We start from the raw sequence: 27,257 nt of genomic DNA on the forward strand, positions 1-27,257 counted from the left end.
CTGATATACTGGTTTTTGCACCAATACTTAATATAAATATATATCTAAAGCATTCTCGGCTTCATTGAATACTTGATCAGAATCAAATAATAGGTAATCAGTTTGCAGTATTAGCTTTGTATGCTGCTTCAAGGACTGCTTGCAAATAGTTATTTTTATCATTTCTAAGCAACAATTAACAAAAAAATAAATTTGATGATAATTGACCGGCATCCTAGTCCTATGTATATTGCAGCCAAATGAGCATTTTGCTTATAAAGGAAATTCTGATTTAGGAAAGGAAAAGGATAATTTCCCCCAGAAACGTCAACTTGATAAATCATTGTGGGCCAGTTTCAGAATTTTGTGGGGCTCGTTTTTTTTTAAAAGGGGAAAGTGTTCTTTCGCGGTGCATGAACTTTCCCTAAGTAAAGTAACATTCTCCTAGGAAAAAACTGCCACCTCCTCTCAGATTAAACCAGGCAGCAGGTGGCTGTGTCTCCTTTGAAAGGGAGCAGACACTGCAAAGGAGGAAGCCTTCTGTGTGCAGCAGTATACTTTTTCCATCTTGGCAAAATGACTGCACTGGCACTGGTGCCTTCTGAGAAGTTGTCCCTGTAAAAGCATTGGACATTGTAACCCTTAGTCTCATGGACCTGAGGCCCTCCCCACCCCCCAGTAGTAAGGCGTTTATGAAACTGCCGCCCCCCACCTGCCATTTCAGCAGAGTTGCAGCAAGTTTATACCCTTTCCCAGGAACTAAAAATTGACCCAGTTCAGCTGCATACGTTATTGCTGAGAATTTCCCACGAACACCGGGAACATTGGACTGGTCAGTAAAAAAAACTAGTACTGCCATGTGTACTAGAGGTACGCGGGTGCCGCTGTGGTCTAAACCACTGAGCCTCTTAGGCTTGCCAATCAGAAGGCCGGCGGTTCGAATCCCCACGGTGCAATGAGCTCCTGTTTCTCTTTCCCAGCTCCTGCCAACCTAGCAGTTCGAAAGCACACCAGTGCAAGTAGATAAATAGGCACCACTGTGGTTGGAAGGTAAACGGCATTTCCGTGCGCTCTGGTTTCCGTCACAGTGTTCCGTTGCGCCAGAAGCGGTTTAGTCATGCTGGCCACATGACCCAGAAAGCTGTCTGTGGACAAACGCTGGCTCCCTTGGCCTGAAAGCAAGATGAGCACCGCAACCCCATAGTCGCCATTGACTAGACTTAACCATCCAGGGGTCCTTTACCTTTACCTTTTATTACCATCTGAAAAGCAAGCGAACAGCTGACTCTGCCCCCGAGGTGCCAGTGATTTGCCCTGGCTACACCTGGAAACCCACTAAGAATTATCTTGCAAACCCCTTGGGGGACAGGGGGAAAGAGAACACCTGACCTTCTAGAAACCACCGAAGGTCTTGAGGATAAGACGCCACAACCCAAATACATTCAACTTGCCTTCCATGCAGCTTTAATTAACATTTAATATAAAGAGAGGGAGAAATATACGGTGTCTGCTTTTAATTGTGGGATTTTATTTGCATCCAGGCAGCAGGGGATTGCTAAATTTTACGTTTCAAATAGTCATAAAAATGGGTAACTGCAAGTGGCCCACAATGGAGACGGGTAGGAGAGAGGATATATGATAGTTTTATGAATAACAATAATAATAATAATAATAATTCATTTTGTTTTAAATTGTTCTTTCGGAGGAGTGATTCTCCTCCAATCTGCCGGCACATAATATCTGGTTGAGATGTGTAGAAATGTGCATTTGAAAAAAATATCTGTAAATTCCATTTCTACGCCCATTACCAAGCCTTCCAAATCTTAAAATATTATCTCTGTATAAAATACCGTATAGGAGTGGCGAAGGAGGCAGGTTCCCCCTCTAAGAGCCTACGGATGCTGAATCAGAAGCAGGTGCTGATGACTTTCAAGGAACTTATTCCAGAAAATAGGGTTGCAGCCAAGCAGTGCTAACCTGCGCAAATTTACTCAGAAGGGAGTCCCACTATGTGTAATGGGGCTTGCTCCCAGATAAGTATTACAGGACTGAAGCCTTACTGCTATTTATTGTGTTGTAGATCATTTTCCATTTCATACCTTCCAACATTTCTCCAATGAAAATAGGGATGCCAATAATAATAATAATAATAATAATAATAATAATAATAATATATTTATACCCCTCTATCCTCAACTGATGCTTTTGAATTATGGTGCTGGAGGAGACTCTTGAGAGTCCCATGGACTGCAAGAAGTTCAAACCTCTCCATTCTTAAGGAAATCAGCCCTGAGTGCTCACTGGAAGGACAGATCCTGAAGCTGAGGCTCCAATACTTTGGCCACCTCATGAGAAGAGAAGACTCCCTGGAAAAGACCCTGATGTTGGGAAAGATGGAGGACACAAGAAGAAGGGGACGACAGAGGATAAGATGGTTGGACAGTGTTCTCGAAGCTACAAACATGAGTCTGACCAAACTGCGGGAGGCAGTGGAAGACAGGAGTGCCTGGCGTGCTCTGGTCCATGGGGTCACGAAGAGGCGGACACGACTAAACGACTAAGCAACAACAACATCCTCAACTGACTGGGTTGCCCTAGCCACTCTGGATGGCTTCCAACATATATAAAAATATAATGAATTTTTTTTTAAAACTTCCCTATACAGGGCTGCCTTCAGATGTCTTCTAAAGGTTGTATAGTTACTTATCTCCTTGGCTCGGCAGTTGCATAACTCCATACCCTCCAACATTTCTCCAGTGGAAATAGGCATGTCCTGAGGGAAAGCAGGACATTACAGGATCAAATCAGGAACCGGAACGGCTTCTGTAAATCCAGGACTGTCCCTGGAAAACAGGAACACTCAGAGGATCTGCCAATTGTGTTGGATTGCAGCCACCATTCTGCTTTTGCCTGGTTTTAACTGAACATTTCCTGGTCTTTCTTTCCCTCTGTCTTTTTCCTAATAGCCAATGGGCAGAACAACTCAACAATTAATGGATTCTATTATATATAAAATACCAAATTAAAACCAGATTAGAGGAGATTAAAACAAGTGCCAGAAAACCACCCACGATTGTTATAATCCTAAGAGCCAGCACACAAAGAAAGGACTTGCAGTGCTTCCGGTAGAACTTTGTAGGGCAAATCTGCAACATGCATTCAAAGCACATTCAATGCACATTTAAATCACATAACTTCACTCAGTCAAGCCTAGGAACTGTGATTCCTTCTCTCTCTCTCACGTGGTTAACAGTTCTAAGCACACATAACAAACTACAGTTCCCCTGGTTGTTTGGGGGGGAAACGATGTGCTTTAAATGCATGTTCAATTTGCTTTGAATGTATGGTGTGGATAGAACCATTGTCTCCAACGACCAGGCGAGGGCGAGAGAGAAATGGGACAGAGGTAAGAAGAAGATGGAAAGCAGCTTATGTTACATACAGTGGATCTGGAAGCCAAGACAATTAATTTTGGGTGAATTAAGATGAGTGGCAAAAATGGTAGAAGCCATGCTCATTCAAAGGCCACACTACTGTCCCGTCCTTGAGGTGGGCTGGCAAGGGGGGCAGTAGGCTGAGCGAACTGCAGATAGCGCAGTTGGCAGAATATGAGGCTCTTAATCTCAGGGTTGTGGGTTCGAACCCCATGTTAGGCAAAAAATTCTTGCATTGGGGGGGTTGGACTAGATGACCCCCAAGGTCCCTTCCAACTGTACAGTTTTGTGATTCTATTATTCTAAGTGGTGGTGTTGCCACCAGCAGCAGTAGCAGCAGCAGAAAAAAAATGTGCAGCTACTCTGGGGTGGGAGAGGCCTCCCCACATAAAAGAAAAACTCAGTAAAGGAAAATATATTTCTGGTGAAGAAATATACTACATTTGAAAGCAAACCAGTTTGCTTATTCCCCAAGTGCACCATAAAACTCTGCCATAAAAAAAACCATCATGACAAACCAGAAGATAACCTGCATGTGTGGTACGTGGAAAAATAATTTATAGAACCAGAAGGATCTATAAAGCATCTTGGCAAGAGACAGCGATTATTAATTTTGAAGATGGATTCTGGCAAGGTGAGGAGGAGGAATGCTATTTGCATTATACTAGATTTTAAAATGTATTTACAACCATACCCTGCAACAAGACCACACAAGCAGTTTCTCGGAAGAGCAGTGTTTTGATGTCTAGAAAACAATTATTTCCGAGACTCGTTGCTTGAGCAGCGCGTGACTTCGCAGCAGGGAATTCAGACAGCTGCAGAGTGGATCACTCAAGATCACCAAGACAAGGTCACACGCATCTTGCAATAAGTTGTTCGGCGAATTAAGCATATAAGAAAAGTACTTGAATGCTTTCTCTCAAGGCATTGTTTTGTTTAGTCATTTAGTCGTGTCCAACTCTTTGTGACCCCCTGGACCTGAGCACGCCAGGCACTCCTGTCTTCCACTGCCTCCTGCAGTTTGGTCAAACTCATGCTGATAGCTTCGAGAACACTGTCCAACCATCTCATCCTCTGTCGTCCTCTTCTCCTTGTGCCCTCCATCTTTCCCAACATCAGGGTCTTTTCCAGGGAGTCTTCTCTTCTCATGAGGTGGCCAAAGTATTGGAGCCTCAGCTTCACGATCTGTCCTTCCAGTGAGCACTCAGGGCTGATTTCCTTCAGAATGGAGAGGTTTGATCTTCTTGCAGTCCATGGGACTCTCAAGAGTCTCCTCCAGCACCATAATTCAAAAGCATCCATTCTTCGGCGATCAGCCTTCTTTATGGTCCAGCTCTCACTTCCATACATCACTACTGGGAAAACCATGGCTTTAACTATACGGACCTTTGTTGGCAAGGTGATGTCTCTGCTTTTTAAGACGCTGTCTAGGTTAGCCATCGCCTTTCTCCCAAGGAGAAGGCGTCTTTTAATTTCGTGACTGCTCAAGGCATTAGGGGAGAAAATAACTAGAGGACGCTCACGGTCCCAATTCTACGATTCTATGAACAAACATTTTGCTCTTTTCATGCATACTGACAGCCAGGGCAGTGTTTAAATCTCCATGTGATATTTGTTGTTATTAAATATTAATTTGTTCTTATTAATGGCCAATGGCATTGTACTTTGTAGGTATTTTTATTTCCTTGACGGCAGGATCTGGGAGAGCAACTCAACTTACTTCCTCTGAACACCGTTTGGCTTGTTTGGCAGGGCTTGTGTTCTCAACAGCACCTCGCACAAGTAGCATATATCTGAATATATTAGTCAATGTAGTGGCATTTTAAGGCCAAATGGTGGCAGCATCGACCAGAGCAATTTGTAGGCTCTAATCCAATACAGATTTAGGAACTATTCTAGTGGGTTTAAGCCTGTCTAGCTCTGTGTTGGATACAGACACCAGAATTCAGTGGCTAAAACCAGAGGAGTCTAGTGCATTGCAGATGTCCTTACAGTGCCTACAAGCTTTAGGCAGCAATTGTGTTTGAGACAGGTACATGGGTGTTATTAAGTCGGAATACCAGCACACATGTTTATATGTGTTTATATGTTTATATGGGAGGAGGGTGGTGCTGTGGTCTAAACCACTGAGCCTCCTGGGCTTGCCAATCGGAAGGTCAGCGGTTTGAATCCCCGCGATGGAGTGAGCTCCCATTGCTCTGTCCCAGCTCCTGCCAACCTAGCAGTTCGAAAGTACACCAGTGCAAGTAGATAAATAGGTATCGCTCCGGTGGGAAGGTAAACAGCGTTTCTGTGCGCTCTGGTTTCCATTGCGGTGTTCCGTTGCACCAGAAGTGGTTTAGTCATGCTGGCCACATGACCTGGAAAGCTGTCTGTGGAGAAACGCCAGCTCCCTTGGCCTGAAAGCGAGATGAGCACTGAAACCTCATAGTCTCCTTTGACTGGACTTAACCATCCAGGGGTCCTTTACCTTTTTCACCTGCATACGAGCATGAGCCTAGGATTGTAGCAGTGCACTCAAACTAGCATCCCGACTCCCACGAAATCTTTCATTCAGTCTATTCAGAAAGAGTGTTGTCGTCCCTGCCATTGGCCTTGTGCCGGCGATATTTCAGGCCACGTGTGAACCCAGAGGCTTGAAAATATTCACATCCTTGGGAGAGATGGACTTTAATGGAGGATTACCAATTTAGAAGTAAGGGTTTGTGGGCTGACAAAGTGAAGAGTAGCTCTCCTTGAAATGGGGGAATATGTTATAGTTAAGTAAAAAATCTAGCAGGAGCCGAAAATGAGAAGGGAGATGAAGAGGGAAGGGAACTGGGGGTGGGGGGGGGAGAGAGAGAGAGAGAGAGAGAGAGAGATAGATCAAGGATAAAATGTTTAAATATGTTTAAGTTTTTGAAATGCAATTTGGAAATGTATGCAATAAGGGTAGGAAGAGAAACATCAAGATGGCGGGGTGGGACGTCAAATTCGTATCGAATTTGAATGATCATGATGCTAAATTTGTTAAAGTTTTTGAACAGCGATGAAAATTATTTGGCAAAAAGGGGAAATGTTCACATCCTTGAAAGTGGGCATCGCCAGCTGGCAACTCTGCCAAGCACTTTGTGCCAAGAAAGGGATACAGAAAAAGCCAGTGGAAAAACTGAATCCCACAAAAATTCAGTAGAGTATTATCCAGGCGCTCTGGTAGGCTGATCTGACCTACGAACTCCAGTATTTAAAGGTCAAAGAAGATACAAACTTGCCAGTTTGGCTATTTAGCGTATGTGTACATTTTAACTTTTTTACATTAAAAGGAGAATGTGGGAGAGGAGGGTGGAACACAGGCAACGCCTTCTCATGCGCTCCACAATGTTCTCTCCCTGCCTGTTCACTTCTGGTATCAAAGCCACATAAAAAGTTTCTACTGAAACAACTGGTGTTTACTTTGAAAAGCTACGAGCCATTTTAAGGTGCCCCATCACCTGCCAATTTACTGTAAATTCTACCGTAAATTCTACAGCTGGTTACGCAAACACTTGGCAAGAAAAGATGGCTTTGTTCACTGTGCGTAAGGACAGGTGACCAGCCCAAACTCCCATACATTTAATTATAACCTGCAGCTTCTGCTGTTGAAGATGTACTTTTTCTCTTCGACTCCTGACCTTGTGTTCCTTACCTAACACAGACTGCATTTTTAATGCAGACTGTATTTCCACAGACCACATTTTTAAAACATGCTGTCTTCAATTTCTTTAGCTGCTTCCTTCAAAAAGTTTTGTCAAGGCAAAAGTCTCAGCTGCCCCATGGCACTTCACAGCTGCAGTTGGAATACCTGCTTACCTGGGAACTCAAGGGGCTTACTTCTGAGTAGACATAGCATATGGTGTAAACATATTGTTGCAAAAGTTGGGTGCCTCGCCCTGTCTCTGCTGAGCGGTAGCAAGAACCTGTGGGGCTTCAGGCACTCATCCAGGGTCTGTGGTTCCCTTTGGAGAATTGAGACATGGCAGAGACTGTCATAGCTTTAAGAAATATGGTTTATCCACCTATTTACGCCTATGCATGGAGGGAGGCCAGATCTTCCAGCATGGTCATTTCAAGAGGGGCTTGTCCCTCACAGCAGTGCAACCGGCCTTCAGCCAACCTGCCCAAGATGGATCCCAGTCTTTTCTCTGCTTCCTCCTTCTTCCCAGCAACTCTTGCTCAAGACTCCCTTTTCTTGTCTGAGGTGATAGGACCCCATCACATTGGCAACTTCTGTCTCCCCAGGCCAAAGGATTCCTCTCTGGATGGCCCATCAACCCCTCTTGTCATGTTAACAGATCTGCTCTTCAACAGGTAAGCCAGGCTGGTTTGCATAAACCAGCCCTGGGATTCCTTGTCTGGCACAGTTCTGTAGCTTGTACTTTCATCCATATCCCAATTAATCAAAACCCTACCATTTATTAATTTCTAGGGTTTAGGCCCCACTACACACCCCCCCCCAATCTCTTGCAAGCAGGCATCCACAAACCTCCCCAATGTTTCCACACACATCTCTGCTTTACCAACATGAAATACTACAATGTTTGAGACAATTACAAATGTATTTGCGTCCACATAATTCTCATATGGTTGGGCTTTCCAAATGGTTAGCTTGCATCTTAGCATGTGGGCTTCCTTCCCCACTCAAAATACTAGCCAGCTTGCCATTGCCTTGGCAACAGATTGTTGCTCAGAATATTTGACTATTGCACTTCCTCCGTGTTCTCTGTAATTGGCTCAATTGCGCAGCATGCTAACGTTTTCTGTTTTCACAGATCTGTGGTTGACTGTTCAGAAACCTGCTGGTTTGTTTGGGACGTTTGTCCATAATAGCTACAAATATCTCACTCTAACTTCAGGAATAAAGGAAATAAATAACACAAATGGATACCAACTGTGGTCCTAGTTTATAAAATATGCTTCATTGTTACTATCTAAAGGAGTTGAAGGTTACATTTCTCATTCTCAAACATGTCGCCCAGACTGCTAAATCAGAACTCTGCCTCTGCCAGAGGTTCAAGCCATTTGTTTGAGAAGCATGACACTTCTGATGCAAGCCTGGTGATGGTGGGGAACCCCAATAGTGTATTTCATGCAGATTTCTCCAATACATTGACCAATACCTGCTATTCATTTCTAATATCTCTGGACACAGCAAATTTCTTTTACTGTGAACTCCACGCCCAATAACTTGGAAGCTGGTTTCACAGACTGCCAGCATTTTTCAGAATTGATACCTGAGGGATTGGGATGGAGGAGGAATCAATTTTAAATGGATTTATACATGGAACTTGCAAGTTCCGACCCAATGTTAATTTGCTTGCGTGAGACCAGCTTATGTCTCTAGCACCTGCTTATGTCTGCGCCACTTGTACATTGTCAGGTGTTTTGCTAGTTCCCCTTTTCTTGCACAAGGCTTTGAAGGGATTCTTCTTATATTTCAGGTATAGGGCAGGTGGGATGGCTTGGCCGAAATTGCCAAATGGTGATACATGGATCTCTAGTGAGGCTTGCAGGCTGCTGGCTCCCCACCCCTGCTCTAAGGTAAAGGACCCCTGGATGGTTAAGTCCAGTCAAAGGTGACGATGGGGTTGCAGCGTTCATCTTGCTTTCAGGCCAAGGGAGCCAGCATTTGTCCACAGACAGCTTTCCGGGTCATGTGGCCAGCATGACTAAACTACGTCTGGTGCAACGGAACACCGTGATGGAAACCAGAGCGCACAGAAACGCCATTTACCTTCCCTTCTATTTATCTACTTGCACTAGTGTGCTTTCGAACTGCTAGGCTGGCAGGAGCTGGGACAGAGCAACAGGAGCTCACTCCGTCTCAGGGATTCAAACCGTCAACCTTCCGATTGGCAAGCCCAAGAGGCTCAGTAGTTTAGACCACAGCACCACCCACATCCCCTACCCCTGCTCTACATGAGCTGAACATGCCTTAGAAATTGCCCAACACTTCCTAGCAGTTGTGTATTTATACAGGCAATGGTGGGCAAATTTTCACAGAAATTTATGCACCATTAACTAATGTAACCCACTGATAAGCTCCTGGGCCCGGGTTCTGAGAAACATGACCCAGTTTCTAGCAAAGTCACACGCAGCAAGGGATCAATGTCTTCATATTATCTCACCCATCTAACTGAATGGGGATAACAAGCAGCGGAAGGAACTTCCTCAGTGGTGATTGGAAATTTCCCACTTTCTTCACATGGCTGACCTGGAAGAATTCCATCACTTGCACAATCAAGTAGTTCCTCCAGCCAGACTATAATATCTGGGCTGGCAGGGCAGAAAAGTTTGCTTTACCTCTCTGTACCAGCTTGCTAGAAAATTTGGCTGAAATTCACATGGCTTTCCTCACCCAGCAAATCAGCACTAACGCAACAGCAGCCTGCCCTTCATCATCCGCATTGTTGCAGATGTGCTCTCTGCAGAAGCCTGTGGTTTTTTTACTCTCAAGCATCCAATACTCCATGCCAGGTTTCCTCTTTGCAGGTTGACAGGGGATCGGCACACACCACGGCCAGCTTTTGCAACATGCACATATATTATAGCACTGACGCGAATCCTGTATCGGCCGTCACGGGTGCTGGGTCCTGCCCTACTTTGTGGGTGCCCAGCGCGAGCCTGTGATGTCACACAAGTGGTGCAAAAATTGTGGGTGCTCTGCCCCTTCATGGGGAATGTTGTGGAGCACCCACAGCCCCCCACACTATGTCGGCCATATACTTCTCCAGCTTTCATGTGCCAAATATTTAATGAGAGAAACAAGCCACATCATAGAATCCTAGAATTGTAGAGTTGGAAGGGACCCCGAGGATAATAATAATATAATAATAATAATTTATTATTTATACCCCGCCCATCTGGCTGGGCTTCCCCAGCCACTGTGGGCAGCTTCCAACCAAATATTAAAATACAGTAATATTAAAATCCCCTTCATGGATTTTTGAGAAAAGCAATGACAAACCTAGACAGCATCTTAAAAAGCAGAGATATCACCTTGCCAACAAAGGTCCATATAGTTAAAGCCATGGTTTTCCCAGTAGTGATGTATGGAAGTGAGAGCTGGACCATAAAGAAGGCTGATAGCCGAAGAATGGATGCTTTTGAATTATGGTGCTGGAGGAGACTTTTGAGAGTCCCGTGGACTGCAAGAAGATCAAACCTCTCCATTCTGAAGGAAATCAGCCCTGAGTGCTCACTGGAAGGACAGATTGTGAAGCTGAGGCTCCAATATTTTGGCCACCTCATGAGAAGAGAAGACTCCCTGGAAAAGACCCTGATGTTGGGAAAGATGGAGGGCACAAGGAGAAGGGGACGACGACAGAGGACAACATGGTTGGACAGTGTTGTGGAGGCTACCAGCATGAGTTTGACCAAACTGCGGGAGGCAGTGGAAGACAGGAGTGCCTGGTGTGCCATGGGGTCACGAAAAGTCGGACACGACTAAACGACTAAACAACAACAACAACAACAATAACAACAATATTAAAATACAGTAATAATCATCTAGTCCAACCCTCTGCAATGCAGGAATATGCCGCTGTCCCATATGAGGCTCGAACCTGCAACCTTGACATTAGCAGCACCACGCTCTAACATACAGTGCCAAATGCAACCATTGTTTGTTGTTCATCACCTGGTAGGAAAGTGGGAAGATAATGATTTTTCCAATGCCGCCCTATGAGCAAGACAATGAAGCAGGAATGTGATGCGAGATTCCCCATGTCCTAACCTGCTCCCTGCTACACCCTCAGCAGATAGATTCACAAATGGCACAAGGTTATATTGACAAATACTCAAATGCCACCTCTTCAAAGCCATTTCAGCTACTTTAATTAACATGCAGCTTCACAATGAGCCAAACCCATCCAGGAACGTTGGCAACTGGCACCCCAGCAGAACTCACCATGGGGCAGAGAAATGCCATTATGTATAAGTTGATTTATGAACAGTAAACAATAATGACAACATCACACCTGCTCAGTACAGCACATTACTGCCAATCTAGAAGGTGCCAATGTATACTGTGAAGTTCACAGTTTTTAAAGAGCTCTGGGAAGTTTATGTCACACTTTGTAAACTGGTGAAACGCATTCCAAAATCACAACTGCTTCTTCCAGATGCTAGTTTCAGTTCCAAATGTTTGAAACCTCCACATTGGAAGCCTCATGTTAACAGTACCATATGCCATGGAGCGACCAATCCTATGGACAGGAGTTTGTGGTGGTTTTCTGGTTACAGAGCTTTCTTTTTCCATCTCTCCCAGCTGGTCAGCTCTTCCACAAAATCCATAGGCAAGTTAGCCACCAAATCGTAGCCATACATATATACAGAACTATCACATGTCCTCCCCTCTTAGAGCACAGAAGATTCATGTGAATCCCCCCAGTCTCTGTGAGTTTAAGGTCCTGTCTGTATCTAAGTGCATGTAGTTCAAAATGCAAAATCAAAGGTACTGATATAGTGCGCCGAGCCTTAGCCACACTGGCTTCCATCCCTGGCATGGGTGGGACCTTGAATGCAGGGTCAACATTTGCAGTCTCAATCATATCACCTGCATAAGGCTTTTGTGTTAGCTGGAGCTGGTTCATATAATGAGTAGCATTGCCAGGTCTCGCCAAGAGATTTCATAGGAAGAGGGGAATATTGTAGCTAGTATTAGGGTTTATGTACCATTGTGTTCTGGGACGCGGGTGGCACTGTGGGTTAAACCACAGAGCCTAGGACTTGCCGATCAGAAGGTCAGCGGTTCAAATCCCCGTGACAGGGTGAGCTCCCGTTGCTCGGTCCCTGCTCCTGCCAACCTAGCAGTTCAAAAGCATGAAGTGCAAGTAGACAAATAGGTACCGCTCCAGCAGGAAGGTAAACGGCATTTCCGTGCGCTGCTCTGGTTTGCCAAAAGCGGCTTAGTCATGCTAGCCACATGACCCGGAAGCTGTACGCCGGCTCCCTCGGCCAGTAAAGCAATGAGCACTGCAACCCCAGAGTTGTCCGCAACTGGACCTAATGGTCAGGGGTCCCTTTAATTTTACCCTTTTACCATTGTGTTAATTTTTCAAAGAGTACTTTATAATCATATAAAAGCGTACAGCTTTTATGGGACCCCTTCCTGCCTGGTATGCAGGGGAAGGGAGGCAGGAGAGGGTCGGAACAACCAGTGTAATATAGAAGGAGGATTTTCGATGACACAGGACCGGGGGGGGGGGGTAGTGGAGAGAGACAATGGCCAGTATGCCCCTCCCCGCCGAGTCCACTTTGCCCAGGGTCCTCTCAAACCTGGCAGTGTTTCTCAGACACACACATCTAAACATAGCCAGGCCTTTGGGTGATTAAGATTCCGTGTTCTTTTAAATGTGTTTGTGGGAGAGATTATTGGTTTGCTTTTGTTTTATTATGTATTTTGTATTTTTAATATTGTGAACTGCCCCGTGGTGAAGGGCGGTATACAAAATTTGAATAACAGCAGCAACAGCAGCTCTCAGAGGTGTAAAAAGCTAGCAATCTTAACTGTAAGAAACAGATGTCTAAGATGTATGGAATGCTTTGTGGGAACAAATTGTCCCTCTCTTGATGAAATCCTGGAACAAAAAGTCTACAATGAAACAAGGGCTTTTGACTTTAGTCAAGGGCACTCCAGACATCCATGGAAAGGCCTTGAAGATTTTAAGAAGCACATGTGGAAAGTAAGTAAAAAAAACAAACCACCCAGCTACCTCAGAGTCACCTCCCGAATGGCTTTCTCACATTAAGAAGTTTACCTAGATATGGTTGTATCCACAGCCTGCACCTGTGTGTGTTTACACAGAAGTAAGCTCCAGCGAGTGTCATTCAAAAGTAAAAGTGCCCAAGAATGCCACCCCAATTTCCATCTTCTACACTAATTATATAATAAAAGAGTTCATTAAACATTTTGAAAATGTAGGGCTGTAAGCTTTGAGTTGGTTTATTCAGGATGCAGAATCCAATATTTCATGATGCAGGGCTTTTTAAAAAAAAAACCAAAACAAAACAAAACATTTTAGGCATATGTACATACCTAATAAGGCAGGGTCTCGAAATCTGTGGCCCACCCTACATTGTTAGACTACAACTCTCATCATCACTGGCAACTGCCCATGCCATATGGGGCTGATGGGAGTTGGAGTCCAATGACAGCAGGTGGGCTGCAGGTTCCCTGAAACATAGTTTTTACCTTGAAATAAATTCAACAGTGGTAGCTCCCTTGTCTTTTGTAGGCGTTGGTCAGTAATTCCACACGTATCTGTAAAGATGGAATCCCAAAATACAAAAAGGCTTTGTTGCATTCTCACATGTGCTAGAACAGGCACATCCAACTTCCAAGAGACAGCGATCTACTCCCACTATAAACAAACTGGCAGTGATCTACCCATTGGATTGACCAGAATTGTTGAGCTTTTTTTGGGGGGGGGAGGCTTCACCAAAGTTGTTTTTTTTGGGGGGGGTGATCGATCAGGATCCCGCAATCGACCATGATTGACCACAGATACCCTGCGATTGGTAGATCACGACTGACCAGTTGGACATCCCTGTGCTAGAAGATTTCCTAACTTTGCACCCCCTCCAACACCCTGGGGTATGAGTTTAATTAATATGATCTAGGTGTAGAGGAATAAGGTGCCATTTCTGAATAGTTCTCAGTGCAATTTCCTTAAGTGACAGCTCATGCTGATCCTGCCGCTACATGGAAGGATGTCTGTTAATGATTCAGTAGTTGAGTTAATTGGGACGCGGGTGGCACTGTGGTCTAAACCACAGAGCCTAGGGCTTGCCGATCAGAAGGTCGGCGGTTCGAATCCCTGTGACGGGGTGAGTTCCTGTTGCTCGGTCCCTGCCAACCTGGCAGCTTGAAAGCACGTCAAAGTGCAAGTAGATAAATAGGTAAGGTAGGTAAACGGTGTTTCCGTGCGCTGCTCTGGTTCGCCAGAAGCGGCTTAGTCATGCTGGCCACATGACCCGGAAGCTGTACGCCAGCTCCCTCGGCCAATAAAGCGAGATGAGCGCCAGGGGTCAGGGGTCCCTTTACCTTTACAGAACCCAGTGTGGGGTTGACACTTTAGCTCTGGGGCTCCCTACAAAGGCAAGCCTACCTTTGGTCACCCCACCCCGAGCTTACGTGGAATCATCTTGGAAGGTAGAGGAAACAGGCAAATTCTGCCCACCTCTTTTTAAAGAACCTGCCATTGACTTTCTACCAAGAATCCCCCGACTTAGCTGTGGCCTAACCCCCATCAGTCACAGTGAACCAGGAAACTGCTTCTTTTTATTCTCCCTTCCCTGAAACAAGTAATTAGTGTTTCACTTCTTCCTCATATCTCTAATTCTTCCTCATATCTCTAACTCTCCCGTTTTGCCTAATTTGCTATCTTTTAGCTCCCATGTAGTTCAAATCCCAGTCATTTGCATTCAAACTCACCTCACCTGGTTAGATTTAGGCTTCCACTAAAAGCTGATTTCCACATAAAAAAAATTTAAAGCCACATTGTGAGTGTTAAATCGTTCAAACTCCCAAATTTTGAGTGCTTTAGATTAGCTGACATCTCTTCATATTTTAATCTAGGCAGGCATCAAATATGAAAATCCATAAACCGCCAGTTGCCAAACACTAAAATAACATTGTATGCCATCTTTTAAATACTAAATGTCAATGGATATCAAATGCTAATTACTGAAATAACATAACATTGTATCTAGTATCAGTGGATGTCAAATGCAAATAATTAATATTTCACAACTATTCAAAATATTCAGAGATAATCTAGTATGAATATTTGCAGAGAACGTTTGAGGAGCTAATTCATTTTATCTCTGTTTCAGGATGTCCTACTGGCTAAGGTCTAAATGCATGAGTACAGCAGTGTATCTGTGCCAAGGAGATACCAAACACTGTCTGGTTCCTTATCTTACAGACAAAAGCTAATCCCAACAGTGTTAATCTATCCACCTGGCAATCTAATACCTCTTGCAACAATCAGGTTTCAAGCTTTTTTGGCTTCTTCCTTTCGGGACATTGCAACAAGCATTTTGCAATTCCCTCTCCATTGTGAGAGTCAACCTGACACTGACCTTCTGACTGCACCTCTGTGAAATACAGGATGTAGTTCACATGTAACATTTCAATCACGTCTCAGGCAAGCCACACTCTGGGGAAACCAAATAATGCTACATCCGCCCTGCCAAATTCAGCTTCACGCAGGAGGTACAAGTGTTTCCATCAAAGGCAAGCCATGTGTAAGAGCTGATTACAGAAAAGTGGCATGCAAGATGGCAATGTAAGCTTAATGAGAACAGTGTGTGTGTGTGTGTGTGTGTGTGTGTGTGTAGTTTCACAAACCCCAACATCCCTGGGGCTGTAGGACATTTCAAAGGGCTTTTTCTATGCAGTCCATTTTTAGTGAGGACAGAGTAGTCAAGGCTTTTTTGTGGAGTTGCAATATTTGCCCTATGAATATTCAAATCCTTCCTTAAGCTTTGGCCTGACTTGGCCACTAAAAATTTAATGCTGATTAACAGGAATTCGAGAGCACTTAGGTTGAGTGGGAAAATATTGGGTTAGGTTGAGCTGGTGAGCAAGAAGGCAGCTTGGGAAGCAGCAAGAATATTCATCAGCTTGCAGGGTGAGGTATAACAACAACAACAACAATAATAATAATAATTTATTATTTATACCCCACCCATCTGGCTGGGTTTCCCCAGCCACTCTGGGCAGCTTCCAGCAGAATATTAAAATAAAATGATTCATCAAATATTAAAAACTTCCCTAAACAGGGCTACCTTCAGATGTCTTCTAAAAGTCTGATACTTGTTTATTTCTTTGACATCTGATGGGAGGACGTTCCACAGGGCGGGCGCCACCACTGAGAAGGCCCTCTGTCTGGTTTCCTGTAACCTCACTTCTCACCGTGAGGGAACCACCAGAAGGCCCTCGGCGCTGGCCCTCAGTGTCCTGGCAGAACGATGGGGGTGGAGATGTTCCTTCAGATATACTTGGCCTATCATACCAGGTATGGTCTCTAAACCACAGAGCCTACAGCTTGCCGATCAGAAGGTCAGCGGTTCGAATCCCCATGACAGGGTGAGCTCCCGTTGCTCGGTCCCTGCTCCTGCCAACCTAGCAGTTCAAAAGCACATCAAAGTGCAAGTAGATAAATAGGTACCACTCCGACGGGAAGGTAAATGGCGTTTCCGTGCGCTGCTCTGGTTCGCCAGAAGCGGCTTAGTCATGCTGGCCGCATGATCCGGAAGCTGTACGCCGGCTCCCTCGGCAAATAAAGCGAGATGAGCGCCGCAACCCCAGAGTCATACGCGACTGGACTTAACGGTCAGGGGTCCCATTACCTTTACCTTTATGGTCCTATTATACCAGGGCTTGTTATGTGTCAGCCTGTTCTCCCTACCCACTCTACCCATAAATTTGTGAAAGGAGAGAGATTACCGAAACAGTTCAAGTCTCGGGTACTCTCTCGTCTTAGTGAAAGTGGCCCGGTAAAACTGTCCTAGGGGTAAGCATAACTACAAAAGCAGTGTCGGTGAGGCAATTCGCTGGCAGCCAACGGTTCAGGGCAATTTTTGGAGGGTGGGTGGGTAGGATTTAGGAGCTTCTCAGCAAGTGTCAAGAGGTAGCGATGGTGGCAGAGTACTTGGCAGTCAGAACTGCAGAAAGCACCACTCCACAGCTACCATTGACTTCAATGACTTCCACTCACAGCCAGTGATGGAGTCTTGGAGTAGGTCTTTTACCTGGTGGTGGAATCTCCCAAATAATTAATAGGGGATTAGATAACAGTTCCAGGCAGATTTTGGAGACAGCTCAGTTGGCAGAGCATGAGGCTCTTGATCTCTTCTTCTTTCTATTCCATGGAACCATTTCCTATTTCAGCCCTTATCACTCCTTCTCCTCACTCCCCCCCCTCCATAAGCTGCCTTCTCAGGCCTCTAGCCCATTGTACAACCCCTTCTGCCTGCCCCCATCCAGTGTCTGAAATTCACCAGGCACCAGGCACATTTTGCACCTGGCTTTTGACCACTTGCGACCATGTGAAGATGTCCGGGTGCAAAGATGGCACCTGACGTCTCTACCATCTGGAAATGCATGCCTGGGGATCCTCGGATCTTGACTGTTTTCACACAGTAGCAACACTTCCTGTATAAGTCTGTCCATGGTATTTTATCTGCACAATCAGACTGAATTTCAGGAACCAAAAAGTTGTTTTGAAAAATAGGACTTTCGAGCTGTCCAACCCCCCAATGGCAACCAGGCATTCTGTTTTAGCAACTGTAACCCTGGTTTACGGAGCCATTTGGCACCTAGCTTATATATAGGAGTTGCTAACATTGCCCCACCCCCAGCACCAGAGTAATCTAGCCAGTTGCAGCTTTTTCCACTCCACCATCGTGTTAGGGCACCCAGGTCAATCTATTACCACACACTGCATCGTTTCCCTATATCATATCACTTGCATGCAAACTGATTTTACTTATTAATACAGTGGTACCTTGCTTTACTAACTTAATCTATTCCGGAAGTCCGTTCTTAAACCAAAGCATTATTAAACCAAGGCGTGCTTTCCCAAAGCAGCGGGGGGACTTAATTTACAAATGGAACACATTCGACAGGAAGCAGAACATGTTCTGTTTCCAAGGCAAAGTTCACAAACCAAAACACCTTCTTCTGGGTTTGCAGCGTTCTGAATCCAAATTGTTCATAAACTAAGCTGTTCTTAAACCAAGGTACTGTTGTGTATTTAGCAGATTAATTGTGCAGCAGAAAGCATGCTGGGGAGACCACACATTTAGGAAACAATGAAGAAACGCAAAAATAACTTTTGCTTGGCTTTAATTACAAAAACAAAAATTCTGATTTTGTTTTTCCAATTGCTGACACAGCTTAATTAACACAACTTAACAGCACCTGCTATACTGCTTCACAGCTGTAAAACTAGGTCATGATATTTGCTCTTGCCTTGAAAGAGATACACATCTTGTGAAACAATAATGAACCTTAATATTTAAAGAAACCATTCAACAGGTACCACTTTACTTTTTATCTTATTGCCTTCTGCCCCTGATTGGGAAGGGGAATTCCCCCCCCCCCCCAATTTTAAAAAAAATAAGTATTCATGCTCTGCCTCTTAAACACGGCAATTCTGAAGGCAGCAAACAAATCTAACACATAAAAGCACAGTCCAGCCTTTTAAAAAAAATCAGCAAGTGAATGAATCAGCAGCAGAAACCAAATGTAACAGCAGCAGCACTGAGTCATGTTAAAAAGCTGCAGAAAAGAGCAAGAGAGTTTCACTGTACTAATAATAATAATAATATAAAACCAGCAAGGAGAGATTTCTGTTTCAGCAAGGCCAGAGGATAATATAGAGAACAGTAAGTCAAGAATGGTCCGGGTTTTTCTGCCCCAGCGTTCTTCCTGTGGCAGCCGCTCACAGCCCTCACCTTTGCATCAGCAGCAGAAAGCCAGAAGCAAAGGGATTAGTGCCTTGTGTAACAGGAGGAAAGAAAAACAGCCACCTGTGCATGTACACCTCTATATGCTGAGTGATGTTGATGTTAAGAGTTATTAATGCTTTGCCAAAAAAGCTTGGCCCCACCTAGGTCTTCCTCTCTCTTCTGTTCTTTAATTAGCAAGTTATTTCTGTAAGATGCTATTACTGCCTCACAGCCTCGTGAAGTCTTCTAGGGAACAGCTATTGATACAATGCACTAGGGCAGAGAAGGCACAAGTTACCACTTGTGTTGTAGGTTTTCTTTCCTGGGCAAAAGTTATTGCCTGCAAAGGCACATAATGGCTGCAGCAGGTGCAGGGAGGGCCACAAGAATGAACACAGGAGACAGGTATTGGGTTGAATTAGGCCACAACTTTACCAATTACCGGAAAGTGTAGGTTTGGCTAAGGCACTGGGTGTGTATCCAGCATCAGGCAGCCTGCCTGCTGGGTCAACCTGCTCTGGGGAGTCACCCCAACATAGATCGGGTGCCACAACCCCGCAGAGTCCGCCACTGGCAGAGGTGTATTGGCCCATTGGTTCCCCAGTGGACTCCCAGTCATCCCTCCCAGACCCCTCTAACGGCAACACTTTCTGGCAGCAAATACACACACTGCTAACTATTGCACTGTGCTGCCCTGCTTCTCTGGATAAAGGTAAAGATACCCCTGACCATTAGGTGCAGTCATGACCAACTCTGGGGTTGCGGCGCTCATCTTGCTTTATTGGCCGAGGGAGCCTGCGTTCAGCTTCCGGGTCATGTGGCCAGCATGACTGAGCCACTTCTGGAGAACCAGAGCAGTGCACGGAAACACCGTTTACCTTCCCGCCGGAGCGGTACCTATTTATCTACTTGCACTTTGAGGTGCTTTCGAACTGCTAGGTTAGCAGGAGCAGGGACCGAGCAACGGGAGCTCACCCCATCGCGGGGATTCAAACCGCCGACCTTCTGATCTGCAAGTCCTAGGCTCTGTGGTTCTAACCCACAGTGCCACCCGCATCCCTCTCTGGATAAAAGGGATGGGCAAATGTTTTTGACTCAGCTCTGCTCTAAAGCACACTTTAGGAAAGAGGAGGAATCTAGCTTTTCTGTGCACTCTGAATTAGGTCCTCCTGCTGTGCTTCATAGTGTTGTTAGTTTGTTGTCAAAATCCCTCTGCATTTTTTGACCTAGAAAGTAACATATACTCCTGGAGGGTGGAAGGAATGCCCAGAACAGGTTTAGGGGCATCCTGGAGGAGATCTCCCTTGTTGCACAGCGAGAAAACCTTGCACTAATCTACACAGAACTACACTGAATACACCCCCTTATTTCCACTTTAATAGCTCCTATGATCTAAACACTTTAATCAGAAGGTTATATGAAACTGGCCATTTCACATTTTCGGGTACTACTCTGTGGTCCAAAGGTGTAAGAGGATTAAAAATGGAAGAGGCAAAATCATGGCAGATGTGGACTCTAGAGATGTGGAAGTGGGAACAGGCAGACTCCTAAGGGCTGGACAAAAGGATAAAATAGCAGGGCTTTATGACATAAACATGGGTAGCTATGCTAGTATTGTTAGGAAGGTCGGGTGCCACCCCCACACTCTGTCGAGCAATAGCAAGATCTCAGGGTGTTCCAGGCACTCACCCAGGGTCTGTGTTCCTTTGGATAATCGAGACACAGTGGAGAACATCATAGTTTATAAAAAATATTGTTTATTCTCCTATTGACACCTTCAGTCTGCATGGAGGGAGTCCAGATCTTACAGCATGGTCATCTCAAGTGGGGCTTGTTCCCCCACAGCAGTACAGCACTGGAGTCCAAGGCATCTCTCCCAGCTAGCCTTCAGCCAGCCTGCCCAAGATGGATCCTGGTCTGTCTTTCTCCTCCTTGCTAATAAAAACACCTCCCTTTTCCTGTCACCTCAAACACACAGTTACCTGGCAGGTTTCCAAACCCCCAGTCTCTGTTCACACCTCAGAGCAAGAAGATAGGACAGTTCTTTTGCATTGCCAATGACTCTCACTGGCCCTGTATTGTTTCTTAATATCCCTAGCTTGGCGAGGTCATTTCCCCATGGAATCCCTCTGAAGCTTGTATTCCTCCTTTCACATCCCAAATAATCAAAATCCTACCATTTATTAATTTCTAGGGTTTAGGACCCTCCCCCAAATCTATAACACCATTAATGCCACTTAAAAAGTATTCCTGACACAAGTTATACAGTAGAAGGACTCAGCTGCCTAAAGCATTAATATATATCTACACACACACACACTAAAAGATGACAAAATGGGATAGTCACTTGTCATTAGCAATGCCCATGGACACATGCAAGCCAACACCTGCCCATAATAATGCTCTTGTAATCCCATTTTAGACAGCACCCATTACTGCATTGAAATGCAATCATGGGGGTGGAAATCCATGTTCCCAGCAACAATAAAATAAAATAAAAATGTCACTGTCTGGGTGCTAGGAAAGTTTGTTTTTCATCCTCAAGAGAAGTATTATCCTGGAATACTGGAACTGCCTGATCTCCTGTACTTCAGCCCTAGGCGGTGGAGCCCAGGACCTGAAAGGTCTCACGTCTTCCCCGTCCCCCTCAGCTTTTAGAAGTTCAATCACTGAAGAGACAGAATATGAACTGTGGCTCACATGTATTGTGCCAAGGTTGCCGTGTTTCAAAAAGTGAAAATTCGGATACAAAAGTTATTGGAAAATCATCAAAAAATAGTTTTTGAGCTTTGGGGAGGGGGCGGGGATTTGCCCCAAAATCAACACTTCCGACATAGGTTGCCATACATTTTCCAGGACATTTTAAACAATCTTCAGAAATTCCGCCTGGGTGCTATTTCCGATATCCCAGATATGTCCAGGAGATTCCGGATGTATGGCAGCCCTAATTGTGCCTACATATTTTTTCTCTGCAGCTAGCAGTGGGGAGGAGGGCATTTTCCTTACTGCCAGGCTTATGCAGACAACTAAGATAACATTTTCCATTAACGGTCAGCTGGTGACCCGTGTGCATTCTCTGCTGTACTCTGATTTTTGTAAACTGCTATGATTGTTTTAATTAAATTGTGGCGCATAAATACGTTCTGTAAATAAATAAATTACCATACCATCCTGGGGTGGGGCGGGGGGTAGAATCAAAACACACCCCATCGCACACTGGAGCACCAATCTGTATTGGGCCACAGCACTGTTGCTTTTAGGAAAAGAAAATATATGGGGGGGGGGGATTCCATCATTCATCTAACCGTATCACACAGAGCTTGGTCCTCAGACTGCCTCTGTTAAATATTGCCACATACAATGGACAGCAGGCCAAACAGAGAACAGCCTTCAACAACGAGGGATGGGACAGGTGACTAAGGACCAGGTCAGTGTGTGGCATCGTTGGGCAGTTGCTGGGGCCCCAGGGCCCTAGAAGGGCCCATTGGTGGTACCTGTCGTAAGATTTGGGGAGGGGGAGTCTTCTTTGTGGCATGGTGCTGTTGGAGCTAGTAGCTATTTTGATTTCACCTGCCCTGCTCCACCTAATTCTTTAGAAGGTTCTTTTTGTGGTGTTCTGACCAGCACTGTGCAGTTGGGTCTAGCTGCCATTTTAGCTTCCCACAGATGGATGGACATCAGTCATGGATGCTTCAGCTGAGATTCCTGCATTTCAGGGGGTTGGACTTGATGACCCTTGGGGTCCCAGCCGACTCTACAATTCTATGATTTGATTAATGCCTCCAACGTAGCATGGTGACAGAAATGAAGCCTAAAAAAACAAGAGGGGTGAATCAGCATGCTTGGAGTTTTGTTCTTGGCTTACTGGTCGCATTTTTTTTCTTCTTTCTTTTTTTGCAGGAAACATTTTCAAACTCCAAAACAAAAAACATTTAGACCACCAATCCTAGTTAATAATCCTAGTTAATATATGTGAAGGAGCGTCTCCACCCACATCGTTCTACCCAGACACTGAGGTCCAGCGCCGAGGGCCTTCTGGCGGTTCCCTCCCTGCGAGAAGCCAAGTTACAGGGAACCAGGCAGAGGGCCTTCTCGGTGGTGGCACCCGCCCTGTGGAACGCCCTCCCATCAGATGTCAAAGAGAAAAACAACTACCAGACTTTTAGAAGACATCTGAAGGCAGCCCTGTTTAGGGAAGCTTTTAATGTTTGATGCATTACTGTATTTTAATATTTTGTTGGAAGCCACCCAGAGTGGCTGGGGAAGCCCAGCCAGATGGGCAGGATATAAATAATAAATTATTATTATTATTATTAGGATATGAAAAAAAGGATCTGGGCACAATTCAGCCTCTGCTCTGTGCAAACACAACTCTGCATGCAGGAGGAATAGGGTCAGCAGCAGGGGGATTGTGCACCAATTGCAGCACATGATAGTGACTGAATTGTGCCATTCCCATGCACACAGCTGTGCAGAAGAGAATTGCATGTGGGGGTATAAATATGCTCCCTCTTCATTCAGTGTTACAGTCAACAGTCAGACAGTATTAGGTCATTGGAGTCGAGCACTTTCACCAAGGGCGACATTTGGTCCCAAAAATACACAGGCTTCGGGCTGTTTGAACTCTATAATTAAACCCTAGATTTTTATCAGACGTAAAAAAGATGACAGGAGAAGATAAAAGCACCAGACTATGTCTGAACGATTCAGAGTTGTATGACTGTTGTGTCAACACTCTATAAACATTGCTGAGAAATGGAGTGGACTTTACTGCATTCCGCAGCCAGCTCTTCAGTCTAAAAAAATCCACAATATCCAGTTCCACATGAAAATCAGTTAAACAAGGTGACTGGCCTTGCTGCTTTTCAAGTTTCCGCACAGGACATTAGCACTGAGCCAGGCCTTTGGTTAGAAAAACTGTATCAAAAGTTTCAGGTCCGACAGATGAAATAGAACAGATTGTGTTGATAAAAACAATAAGCAGAGGAGGAGCAAAGCTTATCAGAGGCATTGACTCTGGTGAGACTTTGCGCTTATCAAGGAAGAAATCTATCATGGGGCCAAGAGGGCTAATAGAACCAGTGGCAGCAAAACCGTTTTGTTTGTGAAGAAAACTCTCTGCCACCTTGTTCCTTGGCCACCCCAAATTAATGAATTTCTCCCACCCAACAACCTCAAACTAAACTGGCCAAAAATGCTCCTCACTTTTGAGGTGGGTGCCTAGAAGTGTGTGTGTGTGAAGGGAGAATTCATCCCAGTGCTAGTCAGTGTAAAGTTGTGGGTGAACATATCAGACAACACAGCGATTCTTCAAACAGCTTTTGTTTATTCACAGGCCAGAAGGGCTCAGCCAGCCTGCTTATATAGAGCTCCAGTACAACGTAACTGTAACAATTTTCTAAAACTATCCAATCACTGAATGACACTTCAATCCCTTATTTGCATAACTATCTACAGTATCCCCCTGCTGGCCCAGTGTGAGAACTTCAGTACATAACAGTCAGAAACCACACAAACCTCTCTAGGAGCACCACAACTAAAAAGGCCCTGTCTCAAGCCATAATCCATCTTCTCCAATGAAAATAGAGACGTCCTAAGGAAAAGCAGGACACTCCAGGATCAAATCAGAAACCAGGATGGCTTCTGTAAATCTGAGACTGTCCCTGGAAAACAGGGACACTTGGAGGGTCCGAAAATGGACTAGAGGAAGTGCAATGCAAACTTAATCCAGCTCTTCATTATGAGTTATTTCCCACATTTCCATCCTCTCTGTGCTCCAGGAACCTCAAGGAGCATGTTTGGCTCACCCTCTTGCAAAAGCCCTGTGAAGTAGGAGGTTAGGCTGAGGTAGTGACTGCAAAAGGCTAGCCCATGCCTGCTACAAATGGGCCTCAGTTTACAGTAAGTCATGTTACGATGGAGGAGCTATGACTACTCTCCCCCTTAGACAATAAAAATACCTGCATTTATTTACATTGCAATTAAGTATGTTTTAGTCCATACTGTACTGGCTTATTGTTGGCAGATCTCAGTGCATTGCCAAGATAAGATTGATGTTAGGCTTCTGTCCTGTGTGCCTTTGCATGGGAATAAGCCCATGAACACAACAAGACTTACTTCTGAGCAAATGCATATGAAGGGAGGGCATGAGGTTAATCTAGTTTAAAAGGGCCTTTCAGGTACATTCCGGCCTTGGCATTCTAAGATAAACTGCGCTCATCCTCACAATGGCATTTTGCTGTGTTTTTTTTACATCAGGAATGTGCAAACTATGTATTAAAGAAATGCAATACAAAAGAATCTTAAGATGCCCAGCAGTAACTAATGATAAATTACAGCTGGAAAGTTGAGCAATGCATATATAAATGTCTCAGAGGTTTAGGAGGCAAAATAGCACCACCTATTCCACTTTTGCAGTGTTTTCCCCCCAGCCGGTTTGTTCATGGAATTGAAGGAGTAAAAGGAGGCTTCTCCACTGTGCAGGGAAAAAGTAAACTAATGACACACACAGAAGCCCATTTTATTTGATTTGTTGATTATATTTTTCAAAAGTCTATGCCGTTTCCCCTCAATTGTAGCTTACAAATAATTTGGGGGGAGGGGGAAAGAGTTCTCCACAATCATTTTGAGGCAATATGGAAAGATGTCCACTACATCGGAAATACAACTTTCAGATCTCCAGTAGGAACTTTTCAGTACAAATCCAATTGAAATACATGTGAATTGTGTAAAAGGGTTTCCTGAGGGTTACCCTAACATTAGACGGAGTGAGGCAAGCGCCTCAAGTGGCAGGTGCCCAAGAGCAGCAGCCCCACCCCAGCCATTCCTCCTGATCCTATCATACACCCCCCTCAATTAACCTACTGGCCTCAGGCTTACTGGAGGATGCTGCCCCATTACCAGTGTTCCCGTTAAGATCCAGTCAGCTTCTACATATAGAATGGGGCGCCATCTTGTCTTTTGCCTCAGGCACCAAATTGCCTTAGGCCAGCTCTGGAACTTTCCACTGGATTGTGTCAGATTTCTGAGGTAAAAAAATCTACAGCTGTATCATTCCCCAAAGAATTCCGGGAATTGTAATTTGTTACAGGTGCTGAGAGTTATTAGGAAACCCCTCACGGAGCTACACTTCTCCAGAGAAAAAGATTTCATGACGTTGCTCAATTCTTTAATTTCTACCTGAAAAAGCAGCAAGGAATGCTGTCGTTAAAACCAAACACACACATGGAAGAATTGCCTTGCCATTTCTCCTTCCCTTCGTCTGTCATATGGAGATAATGACAGATACTTACACACCTCCCAGGGTGTCAATGAAACTCTTCAATATCCTGGAGTAGGAGTATTATTACTGCAGTTACTGTTACTGGAGCTGCCAAACAAGATCACAGAAATTAGCTCCCCAATCCAATGTCTCAATTATACGGCAGGCAGCGATGACCAATAACAAAGGACAACACCCTAACAATGTAAACACACCTATCTATTTGTCTGTATGCGCTGCCCCATTATCCCTAAAGAAACAACAAGCTCTTCCCTACTATAGGAACTTGTATCTGTATCCAGATCATCATTTCAAAAGCCAGCTGAAGGATAGGTTACTCACTGTGTTGACATGCTTCCAGTAATGTAGGCCAGTCTACATGGCAGGTAGACTAGGAGCAGGAAGACCTGAGTTCAAATTCCATGGAGATCTGAATTAAAATTCCCAGTTAGTTATGAAGGTCAAAGGGCAGCCTTGGGGGCAGCACTGCTGTCTCTCAGCCTCATAACAAAGTTTGGGGGGTAAGAGTGGGAAAACCCCATGCAAACTACCTTAAGCTTCTCAGGAGAAGGGCAAAATACACATAGCAAGACTGTTTTCAACACACCTGAAAAAAGGTTTGATTCAGGACGAAGGATGAGGCAGATCAAAGAGCTCAATACTTTCTCAGGTGTGCCAGGTCTGACCTGAAGTCTCCAGGTGTGCCTGGCCTGCTCCAGGTGGCAGATGGAAGGCTTGCATCTCCAGGTGTGTTGAGACTGCCTTTAAAATTGTTTGTGGTTTTCTGTGCTTTGATTTTCACTGCCTCCATATGATACTTCCAAAAGATGGTTTCACCAAAGAGAACACCCAGGTCAAAGGAATCATCGAACTGTAGAGTTGGAAGTGGTCCTGAGGATTGTCTAGTGACAGCCCAAACCCCTGCAATGCAGGAAAATGCAGCTGTCCCACATGAGGAACCAACCTGCAACCTTGCTGTTATCAGCACCGCGCTGCATCTAAATCAGGCACAGGCAACCTTCAGCCCTCCAGACATTTTGGCCTACAACTCCTATGATCCCTAGCTAACAGGAAAAGTGGTCAGGGATGATGGGAATTGTAGTTCA

At 44.8% G+C, this 27,257-nt stretch overlaps 1 protein-coding gene across 2 annotated transcripts in view; it reads right to left on the minus strand.

Annotated features, from left to right (window-relative positions):
• Positions 1 to 27,257, minus strand: part of LOC307206283 (transient receptor potential cation channel subfamily V member 6-like) — a 71,429-nt gene that overhangs the window by 36,211 nt on the left and 7,961 nt on the right. Inside the window, exon 1 of one of the 2 annotated variants that reach the window (XM_079959356.1) lies at positions 18,897 to 18,994. The exons of the other annotated variant lie outside the window; for it this stretch is intronic. Coding sequence (XP_079815482.1) covers positions 18,897 to 18,979 — 83 coding nt within the window. The 5' untranslated portion in view covers positions 18,980 to 18,994. Of the gene's footprint in view, positions 1 to 18,896; positions 18,995 to 27,257 lie in introns of those variants that run through there. 2 annotated transcript variants of the gene reach the window in all.

Source organism: Podarcis cretensis, assembly GCF_951804945.1.
Source record: "Podarcis cretensis genome assembly, chromosome: 17".
NCBI classification, from domain to species: Eukaryota; Metazoa; Chordata; class Lepidosauria; order Squamata; family Lacertidae; genus Podarcis; species Podarcis cretensis.